Genomic DNA, 15,600 nt, shown 5'->3' on the forward strand with positions numbered 1-15,600 from the left:
ATTAAAAAATATTCTCTTCAGTACGTGATATCAACTTGGGCAAATGGCCTTCTCCATGTGAGATCAATGGCCTTATAGGGCATGTGTTGGGAAGGACAGCATCTTACAGAGCAACTGAAAGCCACTTGTCCCTTTCCTATTCTCAAGATACTAGAGGCTTAGAGACCAAGATAGCAGGGTTTGCATTGGTTGACATTCTGCGTGAGAAATAAAAATAATAAAAATAATGAATCTTTTGCTCAGAGTTAGGCAGAGTTTGAGCAGCTGCTCTTCAAGATTCCCGCCCACAGCTCTTCCAGTGTATCTTTATCCTGCTGTTCCAGGCCTGGTTCCCCTGGCCACACGAGTATGCATTATCCTTGACCTGCAGCCCTCGCCCCACTTCACCTGATGTCTTGGGCTTCTGCCAAAGCACTGCCACCAGCACCTGAGCAGAGACTGACTCTTGTGCCGACTTACCCCACTTTGAGGACTGGCTTTGTAACATGGACAGAAAGGCAGACAATTCCACATCAGCCCTTTCTAAAGAACCCTCAGATTCCATTTGCAACCTGAAGTCAGTATAGAGTTTAATCCACATATCCAGGGATGAATGGTTCTCCATTCTGTCATCTACAAGAGACTCTGAAATTCATTCTTTTATAAGGAATTCCAATAAAATCCCTGTGTTACTAACCCATCCTTTTCCCTTTGTAAGGTTACCTATCCTTCCCTGAGAGAAACTTCCCTACAAGTCAAAATTGGATTTTTTCTGAAAAGAAGGCTGTTTCGAGCTCCATCTTCTCCACCTCCTATTTATACTTCCATTACCCTTCTGCCTGCACATCTATCTTCACCATCACTTTCACCATCATTATGTCCATCTCAGTCTCTGCATTCATCTCTTGTCTCCCCATCCTGCCTCTATGCCAGTGATTCTCAACCAGGGTGCTGGGGTACCCTGGGGTGCTGCAAGAGCCTTTGAGGGTGCTGCAGGAAGTGTGAGGAGATAAGCAAATAAAGGCAGGCTCAGGCTTCAGGTAGGGGAAAATAAGCAGATAAGGGCAGGCTCAGGCTGTCCCTGCCTGGCTGCTCCTCTACCCTTATTGTGTGTTCCCTCTGCAAGGAGGTAAGCTCTGTAATAAATAATTTTTGAAATGGGATGCCACTTAATTCACAGAAGGTATGGAGTGCTTTGAGTAATGGGGTGCCTTGAGTCTGAAGAGGTTGAGCACCACTGCTCTATACCATAATGCTCCATCATGCTCTCTGGTTCCATCTATCTCCATCTCTGTGTCCCACAAACATTCACTTCCACTTTCTGTTTGTTTCTTTAGGTGGACAAAGCTTATAGCATGGAGGCATGGTCAGAATACCTGTTGCCAGATCATTTGGTTAATATTCAGATATTATTTTCTCCATTTAAAAAAAAAAATCACATTTAACCATAGCAAAGCAATAAAAGTGTTCTTTGTGGCATTTTTTCACACGTTTTATATTTACAAGTTAGAATTGTTTGAAAATTATAAAAATGTGACAATAAGACAATCAAACTGCTTTCTTCCTCTTCCAAGGCCAACAAGGGCCACATACAGGGCACCACTGACCATCCTAAGATTGCCAATTGGAGAGGCTCAGATGCTGAGCTGTTGAAGGTATATTTTTGATGGTAGCATTAGCTCCTTCATGGGGGTGGGTCTACATTTCTATGGGATACAGGTTCTACCTATTGCTGACCTTTGGAGGGGGGGTTGGGGTTGGTCTTTGATCATTTTTAAACTTGGGGAGATGGGAATACACTCCCAGAAATGAGGTGAAAGTAGACCAGTAGCTATTGTACATGCTTCCCAGAAGTGCAGGCCAGTCAATTATAGCCTAATCTGGACCTGCAACCCCATCACCCACTTCTGCTATTCCCATACTCCTGGATTTCTCATGAGCAGAGGTTCACAGCTGCTATAAATTTTGGATGTAATCAGGGATATGACCCAATAAAACAAACCACTTTCACTTGTGCCTCCACAAGGACTTGAACACAGACCTCCATACACAAAAGGGCAAGTTTCCCAAACAGCTTTGCTGTCTAACCCTGCTTTCCTTCCTTTCAGTGCAGTGAAATTGCTGGATCTCTTTTTGTCATTTCTCTGGAGAAAAGCCTCTAATAAACTGATTTTGAAATCCCCGTTAAAAGTGACACTGGAGGATGGTTTTTATCTAAGCTACATCTTTAATAGAGTTGGCACCTAACTAGGACCTGCAAAGCTCTTTACACACTGGCATGTGCCAGATAAGCAATTGTGTATATAGATAGATACATGCACATCCAGATGTAGGTCTTGCACATGAAGTCATAATATAGTGGGGGGCTACATAATACATGTAGGCTTTTGTGTTGACTTACCATGTGACCTCAGAGCAGGGCCAGATTAGCAGTGAAGTGGGTACTGAGGACTGTGCTGGTGACATGCAGATGTCTAACGTGCTTTTTTAGAATTATCATCAGTTGATTGATCAGGGTGAAGACTACCAGATATTTCAGATGGCATTAGATGGGTCAGTCCTGCAACGTTCTCAAGTGTCCCAAGGGCCAAATTCTGACCAGTGTACCAGCCATGGGATTCAGTGGGATTGTCCCCAGTTGCAGCACGTCTGAGTCTGGGCCACCATGTCTATTACCATAAAAAAAAAAACCCTTCTTTCAGAAACCAAAGGCGGGGAATTACCAACTTACCAGCACCTCAGATCTCTGAATAGCTGTTCAAGGCAAAATTCTCATCTTCAGTAGGCAACGTGAGCAGGATTCTCAGACCAGGGTGGTGTAAGATCCTTGGGTCTCCTGGTATGTTTGGAATTATCATTGAAGCAAAATGTTGAGGTTTAGATCTGACTTGTGGGTCTAACAGGGAGCATCTTGCCCTGGACAAGGTATTTTTGTTTCAGTTCTCCAAATCCTCCAGCCTCCCCTTCTCAGCCTCATACCAGTAACGAAAGCTAAATCACAAAGATTCACTGAAGTCAGATCTTTGTATTTTTTTTTTGCCCCACCTTTCTTTTAGTGCCCCCATTACCAGCAGTCAGGATCAAATACAGCAAAAGGTTTGTATTGTTCTCAGGTGACCTTTCAAAATGGGACGTGATCTCAGTAGTATGTACAAGCACATCCGATCATACGTCGACCATTCTGCCTGGAAATAATGGTGTCTAATGATGAGAGTGGCTGTTTTGTGTGACTTACCTCTGCTCATTTTGTGCCCTCCACAGGACCAGCTCTCAGCTGACATGTACAATTTTGTGGCCAAAGAAATAGACTATGCAAACTACTTTGAAACTGTAAGTCCAAAGCAGGCTTCTTTGCTTATATTGTTTCCTTTTGCATGGTGCCCTATTAGAATAATAATCAATTCCTAGCTGGGATGCTCCCTCCTACCACTTCTACCGCTACCAAAAATCCTACCCATTTCCACAGTAGGATGTAATATGTCTTTTGTCTTTTCCCCAGTTAATAGAAGTGCAAGCAGAATACCATAGGAAGTCATTAGCACTTTTACAGAACGTGTTGCCTCAGATAAAAGCACAGCAGGGTGAGTGTACAGTGTTCTTCTTTCTTTACTGCATGCTGAGTTAAGGGGGAGGATCAGGGTTTGGTTGCCAGGTGACTAGGGCAAAAGTCAGGATGATGCAGCCCCTTGTTCTGCATTATGTCGTCATCCATGGGGTGGTGAGAATGTTCCCATTCCTCTGAAGCATCAGGTCTTGTTCTCCGCTGCAGGCAGGATCGGAGCATAACAGAACAGGGGTTGCAGCGTACTGCTGGAGAATGGGCCTCCACTTAGTAGGGAAGCCACCATTTTCTATGCTGGGATTTGGCTGCCACAGTCCGGATCAGTTTTGCTCACCGTCATGCTCAAAACAGGTTAACTGGGCAGTAAGTTCCCTACTGCGTTCCCAAATTACTGATTTTATTCACATATGAATCCCTCCCAAACCTCCTGCCCTGAGATGGCTGTCTTTACTGTGAACCATCAAAACCTAGTCACCTTCTATTCTTTCACTGTGCCCGAGTCAATCAGTTACAACCCAGCAAAGAGAGTCAGCCACCCCTCTCCCACTATAGAAAATCAGTCCTGCACGCTGTCTCGTTCCAACAACTCAGTTTCTTTCCTCCCCCAAAAAAAATTACATTGCTCTATTTCTCCTTCCCCTGAGATTGATTTCCCAGACATTCAAATGAGCCTTCCCCACTGGAACTTAGCTTTCTCCCTCACTTAGAGCTGTGTGACGAGCTGCCAAGAAACGTCCATCCTTAAGTTCCAACGCATGTTATATGTAGGGTGTGCCATACATTAGGTCTGTGCGAAGCAGCTAGTATTTGCTTCAGATTCAGCCAGTTTGGGGGACAGTGATTCGATTCGGTGATTCGAATCACTGTCCCAAATCGATTCGGCCGAATCTCTGAATCATCCAGGCCCATCCTCTGCCCCTCTCCCAGCCTGGCAATGGCTGCCCCGTCCACCCCAGCTCCCGGCACTTGGGGAAAAAAAAAGCCCTGACTCAGCAGGTGCTGCCGGGCGGCTGCCCTCCATTGCCCCACACTGCTTGGGGGCTCTGCACGAGCCCCCCAATGCTCCCTCCACTGTCCTAGCCCCCCCATAGCTGCTCTGCCCACCCCAGCTCCAGCCCTTTAAGGAAAAAAAAGCCCCAAAAATCCTGCACTCACCAGTTCCTGCCTGGTGTGGAGGCAATCTCTGCTGCCCCACACTGTGTGGGGGGCTCTGCATGAGTCTTGCAAAGCCCTGAGGCTGCTGCAGGAGCTGGTGAGCCCTGTGGGTTTTTTTGTTTTTGTTTTTCTTAAAGGGCCGGAGCTGAGGTGGGCGGGGCAGCCATGGGGGCGGGGCTGGGGGAGTGGGTGGGGGGCCTGGGGGAGCAGGCAGGGGATGGGACCTGGCAGGGGTCCCCCCACAGTCTGATCCCCGCTCCTCCAGGCCCCCCTTCCCCACCCCCTACTTATCAGCTCCGAGTCCAGCTGCAGCCCGAACCATTGAAGCTCTCCAAATCTTTTCCAAAGATTCAGAGAGCTTTGAATCAATTTGGACCTTTTTATTGGTCCCCTGATTCAATTTGGATTTGGAGATTCGGCCACCAAATTAGGCCGAATCTCCTCCAAATCGAATCACCACTTGAAGTTTGCACAGCCCTGCCATGCATTAAATAAATGCCTGGCCCAGAGTCCAACTTAGTCTAGGCCTAGCCTAGGCCTTCTCCTGTTTGCAATCCCCCCAAGATCCTGCTCCTTCATGCTGCTTGTATTACCCCAGTTTGTCTCCACCTTTCACTGCCGCCTGGGTGGCTTTGCCAGCCCTGTGCACTTTAGGTTAAGTTAGGTCAGAATAAGAGGACAGTTAATGAAGTTCTTGAGTATAGAGAGCAGAAGGTAAAACAAGACCAGATGGGACATTGGCTTTTACTTAACCTATAGCATATGTTAGAACCTGAAGACAGAAGTTTCTTGGTGTTAGGCTTCCTTCAGAAAAGGAACTTCCAGCTCCATCACTCGAATAGACCATGCAGACTCTTGACCCCACCTCTAGGAATTGGATTACTTCCCCTCTCCATTCTCTATGGCTGCAGTGGAAATGATGTGGGTATATTCACACATGGACTTATTAACCCTGAGATACATGCATGCACCGTGCTCACCTCCCCTCTCCCACCAGAGTGCAGATGCACAACAAACACTGGCCTGCAGACAGATGCAGCCTTGTATACCCACATACTCAAGTATCCCTGGAGGTGGACATTAGTTGGGAAATTCTAGGGGCTTGTTGGGATTTGCTGATCAGGCAGAATAAACCTGGCTCTATATGCCTTTCTTGGTAAGGAAACACTATTTCTCAGTCTGCCCTGAAAAAGATATTGGTAACAAAATCTCTCATTTTTGCATGCAGTCCCCGAAATTTCTAGAAATGTGCTTTCATCTGTCCCCTGGGCCAAGCATACATCTCCTTGTGGAAGAAAGTTACTGGAATCCAGGAGGCTGAGAGCTAGTTTGTTTATGGCTCCACTTTCAATACACAGGATTTCATTGGTCCCACAAGGTGATCTTGCTTGCAACTGGAGTCTTTGCCATTTTAAAATGAAAGTCCTGTAGTAATTGCTTGGCAGCCTGCTTGCAGCATAGTGAACAGCACTCATAGCATTCTGTTCCTCATAGTTGCAATGAGAGCTGAGCTGGAAATAAGTTTTCATTCTGCATTTTTTTAATTAAAAAAAAAAAAGAAACCCTCCCTTAAATTGGGCCAAAAGAGTCAAAATCCTGAAAATTTTTGCAAACCAAAAATCTGTTCAAATCCAGTGGATGGTTTTGTTCAGATGTTTTGGGAACATTGTGTTTTGATTTTAATCTTTTTAATTGTTTTACTTTAACTTTAGTTTCATTCTTGTGTTCTTGTAAATTCCAGCTGCAATGCCTTGTGGCAGCCTTGGGGGATTTCCATCCCTGGGAATGCTGGGAGGGTTTATTCCAGTATAAGCCTTTTGTCTACAGAGGCATGAGAAAAAGTAGTATCTCAGATCATTAGTGAATTGAGTCAGAGGTGGGTGCCATCCAAAGTGCATCCTGAATCCAGCAGACAAAATGGCAGGCCATGTTAGAAGGAGAGGCTCAGGACAGGATTAGCTTTAACAGAGGTATGCAGGGAATCTGGGACAAGGCTTACCAGTGCTACTAAGGGTATGGATCCTTCTGGCCCAGCAGTTTCTGTACACTAAGTTCACAAACAAGTATTCAAATACCCTTGTCTCAATGACCGTACTAGTGATTCCCAACCAGGGGGCCATAAGAAACTGTTGAGGGTGCTGTACAACTGTTAGGTATGCAAACACCTAAACATGATGCACAAGAGAAACCCAAAGATTTCAAATAGAATTCATACCATCAAAAACATTCGTGCCTCTTTCCATGCTCTTTGCAACAGAGAAACTGCTCTGTTATTTTTTCACACTCAATAAATGAGTGAAAAAGACTAGTGGGTATTTTCCAAACAATGCCTCGAGTCTTACAAGTGGTGCCATGAATTACAAATGTTGAGAATCATTAGGCTATATATTCTGAGGAGAAGTAACAATAATGTTATAAATAGATGCTTTATGAAGTTCTGAGTTTGGACCCTCACCTTTGGCAGGGACTCAATATTGTGCCGAGGCAAAATGATCAACTGCCAAGAGCAGGGGATGGATAGGGATTCCCTCACTAACCTGACTCCAGGTGGCCATGGGGCAATGCTGGGAGAAGGTTGAGTTTCAACATGAGGGCCCCTCAAGGAGCTGGGGGGTATCATGCTCCAGAATCACGTAGATCTAGATATGAAGGCATCCGAGACGTGTAGTCCCCCATCCTACTCGTACAGATGGGACCTGGTCTGCATGTGTATAGGGATGCTCACATCAGAAGCCTCCCTATGCCAAGATAGCTCAGTATCTGTGGATACTTGGCTGCTGTAGACTGTGGGGTCAGGGAAGGTATAGCTACACCAGCCAGTGAGCAAGCTCTCCCTAATCAGCCATTAATTCCTCTAACTCTCCCTCTCTCTGCTTTGAATCCATATAACAGAAGCTTGGATTGAGAAGCCCTCCTTTGGGAAGCCCTTGGAGGAGCATCTGGCAGTCAGTGGGAGGGAAATCGCCTTCCCCATTGAGGCATGTGTGACCATGCTGCTTGAGTGTGGCATGCAGGAGGAGGTGAGTAGGGGGACCCACCTCCCCTCCCAGCTGGACTATTTTATTCCAAAACAAATACTTTAATGCTTTTTTTTTCTCCAACTCTCCCAAGACAAACACTAATACATGCCTGAACATAGGTTAAGTCAGAGCAGTCATTATGGTACAAGAATAATAATCATCCTTTTTGGCATTAAGATCTATGAAAAGTACCCCCCTTTATTTCTCTACTCATTCTTCCTAGTGTTTCCAGAATTTCAAGCCAACTTAAACATTCAAAAGTCATGGGTTAGGTTTCCAAGAATTTGAATCAAGCCCCTGCTCTTCTCCCTCTGTTCCTATTTGCAGCCTTTAGTTTAATTATAAGAGTGAAGATTGCAGCCTTCTGAATCATTAAATAAACGTCTTTGGAAATTGGGTTGTGATCATAGTATTTTCTAACCTGTGGCACGTGTAACCTTGCGGGTAATGTGGCAAATTTCTAGAAGCAGAAGGAAAAAGGGAAATATATATAGAGGAAAAGAAGAAAAAGAAAATATGAAAATAGCTCTATAGTATAGAATAGTCACCTAGTCCAGTCCCATGTACAAATGCAGGACACATTATTCCTAAAACATCCCATGCAAATGCTTATCTTGGCTCTCTTTAGAAACCTCTAATGAAAGAGATTCCCCAGCTTGTTCCATTGTCTTACCATTCCAACACTTTTCCTAAGTTTTAATTTAAATCTGCTTTGTTGTAGTTTAAAGCCATTGCTTCATGTCCTGTCCTCTGTGGCAAGGGAGAAGAGTTGTTCACCCTTTTTATATCTCTTAGGTTGTTGGAGAAGTTGCTGTGTGGTTGTAATGACCTGCAGTGCTACTTGTTATTATGCATCACACGGAGTCATAAGAATATACAACAATTTTACAAACTTAAGAGATACATGGCCACCAAAAAATTAAAACCCCTCATCTAAGACATTGTGCATGTGTAAATCAGGAACATTTCCACTAAAATCAGTGGGGAGATACTGGTGTAAGAGAGAGCAAAGACAGGTCTCAAGTCTCAGATCTCTTGCTTTTTCCCACTTCGGTAGAGAGCAAGGAAGATAGGAAAGTAAATTCTGCATTTTCAGAACAGCTAAAACCAGACCAAACTTAGATATGCAATTCTCATGGACTAAGCAGGCCCAATGCATTGTGATGTAAATGGCTCAGAGAGTACACGTGGTTAAGCAGCTTAGTTCAAAGTTATTCTCTTGCCCAAGTTCATCTCCAGCAGGAGATGATCATATGAGCATTTGATCTACAGCAGGAACAAATTAATTCGACAGTGTTTAAGGCCCTGGCAGACATTACAATAAGACATACCTAATTTGTTAATCACACCATAAATAGTAACCCTGCCACACATTCAGACAAGTAGTGATGCAACAAAATAGGAAATAAACCGCAAAAATATTCCACAAAATACGGGTAAAATGTTTGTGGTTCATTTCTAGCATGCCTTAAATTGAATGTATGGCAAGGTAGCCTTGCCGTGCACCATGATGCAGGCTGCATAGCACGGCTTGGTTGACAGCTTCTCCATGTTCGCAGGATGACAATTGTGTGGTGCAGCCCTGCACTCTGCAAGTTTCAAGGTGCCAAGTTGAGGGGAGCTCATTAGCTGGGCTGAGGTGCTGGGTCCCTGCAATCCAGCATGGCACTTGCTGCCCTTGCTCTGCAGCTCTGGTGGGGGCTGAGGAACAAGGTACATTCTGGTGTCTGATCATGGTGAGTCACAGGGTCACTGGGACCTAGCAGGTTGACTGCCTTGCCCTGCTGCTCCCAGGGAGCTGTGGAGCAAGGGGCTTGACACATCCCAGCCATGAGGACCCTGGGATAGGTGAGCACTTTGCTGATCTCAGGGTCCCAGTATACCAGGGTCTTTAAAAAGCATGTGCAGCCCAGCTGCACACCTGGTGTTCTGACATCCCTGGCACATGGGGATCCGAATAACAGGGAACCTCTCCCTGATCCCAGTGTGTTGGGACCTTAAAAAGCTGCATGTGCAGTTGGGCAGCAAATTAAGTTTTCTGATATCCCAGTGCACTGGGTCTGGGACTGTGACCACACCAGCATCTCAAATTGGCTCCAGTGAGGTCCCAGGGCTGAGATCAACCATTGCCGATCATCCCAGCCCCAGGACCTCACCAGAGCCAGTTTGAGATGTGGTGAGGTCCTTGCAGTTGTCATGCAGTATTGTTAGCCCCAGCTCCGGGACTGCACTGACATCTTAAACTGGCTCCTGTGCAGTCCTTGGGCTGGGACTGACAGTCAACTAATTGTTGGTCCCAGCCTTGGGACCACAGTGGTTCCACACCGGCTGTGGGCCCCCAGGTTTCGGCTTGCTGGTGCAGGGAAGCCTGGGATCTTTGGCCCCCTGCTCCCCCGACACTGGCAAATAGTTAATGGTATGGTTGGGATCTGATCCCAAAATCACGACTCCTGCCATGAGCATGTAGTGTGTGACTGGGATGTGTTGGGATTACAGATCAGATCCTCTGGTGCCATTAAATGAACATGTGCCAGGGGCTTAAGATTTTAGCTTTCATTTGCTCAGCATCTTGCAGTCCTGAGCAGCACCTTTCATAGGGCAAGTGAGCATCCAGCTGTTCCACAGGGCTGTTCCTGTAACACAAGTGGCTGATTAGATAACACTTCCCACCCCTCCCTTATGGTTTCAGCATTTAGAGTCTGTTGATCTGCCTTTGGTCGGCTCATTTTCCTAACAGTGCCACATTTTTCCTAGGACAGTTGGTCTCAGTTATTTATCAGCATTTTGGAGGCCCAGATAATTCCTTGTCTACAGAAAGTATATTGCTGTTCAGAACCACATGGGCAAATTTGCCTTTTCTTTTTGTTTGCCTTGAAATAAGAGTGGGAAAGCAGGAAACATGATTTCAAGACCCGAGGAATTGGAGCATAATCTACTGGATTCATTTGCATGCACAATGTCCTTTTTATGACAGTCCTTTCTTAGAGACAGACACATTAGAAAGTTTCCTGTCCCTCATCATTAGACAGAAACCGGGACTGAATGGATGATGGAGAAACCAACCTTCATAGGTTTGGTGAAGCACCTGTAGACTCTCAGAATTATTTACAATTCTTTCATCTGTAGATTTGGGCTGAAAATCTTCTCAGACCACAAGCTCCTGATTGTCTTCTGATTTGTTTTCTTCGGGGGAGGGGGCAGGGGAGCTGGGTTGACTGGAGAAAAGGTTAAAAGAAGCAGAGGCTTTGCTTTTCCAGACTCTGCCAGAATTGAGAAAAGCAGCTGAGAAATTGAAAACCTGACTTTAAAAAATATTGAGAGGCATCTTGGAATCTCCAAATCAGTTTGGTTTGATTTTGGGTCACAGCTTTGGGCTGCTTCCTCCTCTATGCTGATTAGATCATTCATCTCTGTAGCTGATCCTGCCAATAGCAAACCTTTGTGCTTTCCCCTACATTGCCCCCCTCCTTGCAAGGAGCTCCCTGCAGACCTTTGCAAAGCCATCTCACGGACCTTTAAATCCCTTCTTTGCTGTGCTCTCCATTAAAACCTAGGTGACAATTAGTGCTGGTTCCTAGCCTGTTGACCTCATTTTCTTGTGCTTCCTCCGTGTCCGTCTGTTTTCCCTTGTCTCAGATTGAAAGCTCTTTGGGACCATCTTGTGGTTCTGTGTTTGTACAGCATTTAGCACAATCAGTCCATGACTGAAGTTTCTCAGTGCAATTACAGTTCAAATAATAATGAGGGGAAAAAACAGTAGCTTCAGTAAGACCTACTGATTGGTTTGTTTTAGATCATGAACTGGGCCATTCATGCTTCCCTCACAGTTCAACCTCTTAGTGAGCCTAGGCTACTCACAAAGCAGAGATTAGCTGTTCACCTAATTAGATCTATGTTCCCAGAATCCCACTGTGCCCTAATAATTCCTAAATCTGTCCCCTCATTTTCTCAGGCAGGCACATTGAAGAATGCAAAAACGTCTAATTCTGGCCATTGCTTGTCAAAGCTAGGAAGGACAGAATTTTGTTTATATCAGCAGATGAATCGAGCATGACTGAAGATACCCTGGATGCACAGACTTCTAGAGAACAAGTGACCTCCTCTCCGCCCTGGCCTGATTTTGCCCTACATCAGGGGTGGGCAAAATATGGCCCGTGGGCCAGATCTGGCCCATGGAGGGACTTTGTCCTGCCCACAGCCGATCCCTCAGTTCTGCCTAGCCCAGGCGCTGTCCAACCTGTGGCATGTCCTGTCACCCCCTGGGCATGCAGCAGGGCTGGGGCAGCTCCACAGCTGGACTGCCTTTCTAGGCAACCTAGACAGTGGCAGCTCCTAGCTGTCACCACTGCTGGCACCAGCCCCATGGTACTGGCAGGGACCCGTGCACACAGCTCCAACCCTGGCCTGCCCCACAGCCACTCCAGACTCGGCCCGCTGGTGTGGACCAGCTCCAGACCAGCCGGATCTGCATGCACAGCGCTGACCTGGGCCTGCCCCGCACCTGCTCCAGACTCACCCACCCGCGCAGAGCAGTGGCAGAAGCAGTGGCTGGGCAGAAGCTGCTGCTTGGCACAGAGGAAAAGCGGCTCCTCTCCCGCATCACTGCTGAGCCTCTCTTGCTGCAGCCGCCCAGAGCCCATGCCTGCACTGCCCTGCGGCTCCTCTTCACTACCACCGCTGCCCTGCTGCGCGGCTCAGAGGTGACGGTGGCAGAGAGGAGCCACAGGGCAGCCCAGGCACAGGCCGGGGTCTGGGTTGTGTGCACGGGTTCTGGCTGGTCCACTTCAGCTAGGGTGAATCTGGAGCGGGCACGGGGCAGGCCAGGGTTGGGCCGGGACCAGGGCTGGGGCTATGTGCTGTTGGCAGTGGCAGGGAGGAGCCACAGGGTGCGTGGGCTCCAAGCTGTTGCTAGGGAGAGGTAGAGGGGGGTACTGACCTTCCTGCAGCAGCTCCCCCGAACTGCCTATGTGGCCTGCAGGCCCAAATAATTGCCCACCCCTGCCCTACATTGTAAACTGTAGGAACTGAGGTTTGACCCTAGCTTACTTAAAAAGGCATCCCTCCATTGGTGCTGACTTACAAGAGTTTGTGTATCTAAATCTATAACTGCATTTAAGTTCTGAGTCCAGGTTAGATGAGTTCAAAAGAAATGATTTCCACACTTCCTCAGGCAATAGTTTTCTAATAAACCTCATCCTGTGTGCAGTACTCAGACTATAATCACAAGGATGGATTTTCAGCTCACGCTAAGGTCAAGCTGCAATCTGGGCCATCGGGGCTCCATGTTTGTCTTGCTGTTGCCTTGGTATTAGGAGTTTCTCAGAGCCTGACAACTCTCCTGTTTCTCTTGTCCTAAGGGTCTCTTCAGGGTGGCTCCCTCCGCCTCCAAGTTAAAGAAACTCAAAGCCGCTCTAGACTGCTGTGTAGTGGATGTGCAAGAGTATTCAGCCGACCCGCATGCCATTGCAGGTAAAGGGCATCTCCCCTCTGACACTCCAGCCTTCAGTACTGGCAGTTTGCATTTCTGTTTATGATCCCTTCCCATCCAAGGGACCGTTAATGAACTGAGCCCCTGCAGCAGGGAAATCCTCTTGTTGAGAGCTGGTTGGGAATTTTCCAGCAGTACATTGTACACTGAAAAATACTGATTCATCCAAAGGAAATTTTTGAAAGAAACATATAGCTTTTGACCAAAGTTTTCTTTAAAAAAAAAAGAAGTATTCTGGTTCTGTGTGTCAACATTAATTTTTGTTTCAGTTTCATTTGAGTGTGTTTGATAGTGGATATAAATATAAAATAAAAGAATTGAAACCAGAGTGGCTCATTTCAGTCCAACAAGATAAAAATATTTTTATTGACCTACATCATTTATTTTTAATTATGTTTCTTAGGAAATTTTGAAACTGTTTTGTTATAGCTCTGTTCTAGAACAGAGAAAAGATTTGGAAATTGTGACATTTTTCTATGATTTCCCTCCCAGAACACGCCCAACTCCTAGTACTGTCTTGTGCAGCTGTGCACTTGAGATCCACTGCTGTATTTTCTAAACAGCAAGGAAAAAGGAAGCACCCTTCAGTAGGGACCTCATATAAGGGTTAATAGCTCTGCCTGATAGGAAAAAGTCAAAAATGACCTTTTTTGGCATTTTATTATATAGCTTTTCAAATGATCAGGTCACTTGAGTAAAGCTATTTAAAGAAAAAAAAGAGAAAGAGAGAATCTGAACTCATTTGCCCCATTTATTTCTACCTTTGAGAAAAAATAGAACAGTTGGGTAGTCTTCATTATATATTTATATCTAATATAACTCTAGCTGTACATTGTGTAAAACAATTATCTAGTTCTTTAACTGAAAACAAAGGATGGAATGATGTTCTCGCAGTAATATATATCCAGAAAAACTCTGTTCTGGAATTAATCCTGGTTTCCTGCAGCGTGATGAAAAAAATTGGCCCATTGCCTCTCAACATAAAACAATAGGGTGTCTGATAAACAAGCACTGAAGAAGCTACGTAATGATATATTAGGCCTAACGTGGGATAGAAACACTAATGGATTTGGCAGTTAGTATGGAAAATAAATGTGACCTCTGCTTAAACACTGATTTCATGTACACGTTATACAAGGGCTGAACAACTTCTAAGTGCTGGGGGCACACCAGCAGGGGTTATATGCTACCAGTCAAGCCACAGGTTATTGGGCCGCATAGACATTTTCTCCCACCCAGTACTGCAAAGTACAGCCATGAGGGCACCCTTCCCTGTCATTGCTGTACTAGGCACCCCACCCCCTGCTGTAGCACATGAGCAGGCAAGCACAATTCAAACCCTCCCCACCCAGGTGCAGCACATGCCCTGGAGGGCACCCTACCACCACTGTTGCAGCACACAGACACTGGCTCCCTTGCATGGCCTCGTACTTAGCCTCAGCTCCCTTAGCTGCTCATTTTGTTGCCTTGCCCCCCTGGGGGGGAGGCAGGCAGTGGCAACTGGAGAAGGAAGGGGGAGTCTAGAAACTGGGGGCAGTGGCAGCCGAACAGGACCCCAGGGGCCACAACTTAACGACTCGTGAGCTTCACCCTCATGTACCAGCTGGCTTTAGATTTCCCAAATAAAGTCAGTACTTCTCAATCTTCAGTTTCCTCAAACTGTTATGTTGTCTTTGTTTTCCTTGCTTGCCTACAATTCTGTTTGCTGCAAAAGAGAAAGAAAATGTCATTTTGATTTCAGTAGTTTCATAATGTTTATTAATTTTCCTGATTCCCTGATGTTAGCCAGTGGATTTGTCTGGTGCATTTTAAAGACTCTAAATGTACTCAGATAGATGCAAAATCTGTTTTGTTCAGAAAAGTTATGGGTGATGCTGAAGAAACGTAAATACTATTATGATAGCCATGAGGCATTCTGCAAATTGGGTGATGAGCATTGGATAAATGGCTAGATACACCTATATGTTTGCATGTGTGCGCACACATACGCCATCAAGTTTCAAAACTGGTTCTTACAGATTCTGTGACTAAAAAAAATGCTGGACAAATAAAGTCTTCTCTGTAATGTTAAGCTGCTGTTCCTTTCTGGATTAGAGATGGTTTCCCTACCCTTTCAGGCTTTTACCTGGGACATGCTGAGGACACCCTCAGTTGGTAGCAATATCAGTGGCAGCAGAGGGTGCTCAGTGCTTTGCAGGATTGATCCCTAATGAAATGAGTCTGATCTTGCTCCTATTAAAGCAAATGGCAAAGTTGTCTTGGAATTGCAGCTGAAGCAGGCTGTACACTGCTGCTACAATGAGTGCTATTCTGTGACTATTACTGATATGAATTATTGTGGGTGCAGGTTGGGGTGTTATAGAAGTGACAAAAAGACCAGATAGATGTAGGTAGAA

At 45.8% G+C, this 15,600-nt stretch overlaps 1 protein-coding gene and 1 long non-coding RNA gene across 12 annotated transcripts in view; one reads left to right on the forward strand and one right to left on the reverse strand.

The window, feature by feature from the left end:
- ARHGAP44 (Rho GTPase activating protein 44) overlaps window positions 1-15,600 on the forward strand; it is a 180,063-nt gene that overhangs the window by 136,861 nt on the left and 27,602 nt on the right. For 7 of the 11 annotated variants that reach the window (XM_019485736.2, XM_019485731.2, XM_019485734.2 and 4 more), the window contains exons 8-12: window positions 1,554-1,634; window positions 3,241-3,309; window positions 3,479-3,560; window positions 7,589-7,716; window positions 13,074-13,185. In XM_019485736.2, the coding sequence (XP_019341281.1) occupies window positions 1,554-1,634; window positions 3,241-3,309; window positions 3,479-3,560; window positions 7,589-7,716; window positions 13,074-13,185 (472 nt within the window). The remainder of the gene's footprint in view (window positions 1-1,553; window positions 1,635-3,240; window positions 3,310-3,478; window positions 3,561-7,588; window positions 7,717-13,073; window positions 13,186-15,600) is intronic. The other 4 variants (XM_019485732.2, XM_006267283.4, XM_019485737.2 and 1 more) reach the window with 1 other exon arrangement.
- LOC109282750 (uncharacterized) overlaps window positions 13,547-15,600 on the reverse strand; it is a 37,301-nt gene continuing 35,247 nt past the window's right edge. Inside the window, exon 3 of the long non-coding RNA XR_002089775.2 lies at window positions 13,547-14,909. This is a non-coding gene — a long non-coding RNA (uncharacterized LOC109282750). The remainder of the gene's footprint in view (window positions 14,910-15,600) is intronic.

Source organism: Alligator mississippiensis, chromosome 8 (genome assembly GCF_030867095.1).
Source record: "Alligator mississippiensis isolate rAllMis1 chromosome 8, rAllMis1, whole genome shotgun sequence".
Taxonomy (NCBI): Eukaryota; Metazoa; Chordata; order Crocodylia; family Alligatoridae; genus Alligator; species Alligator mississippiensis.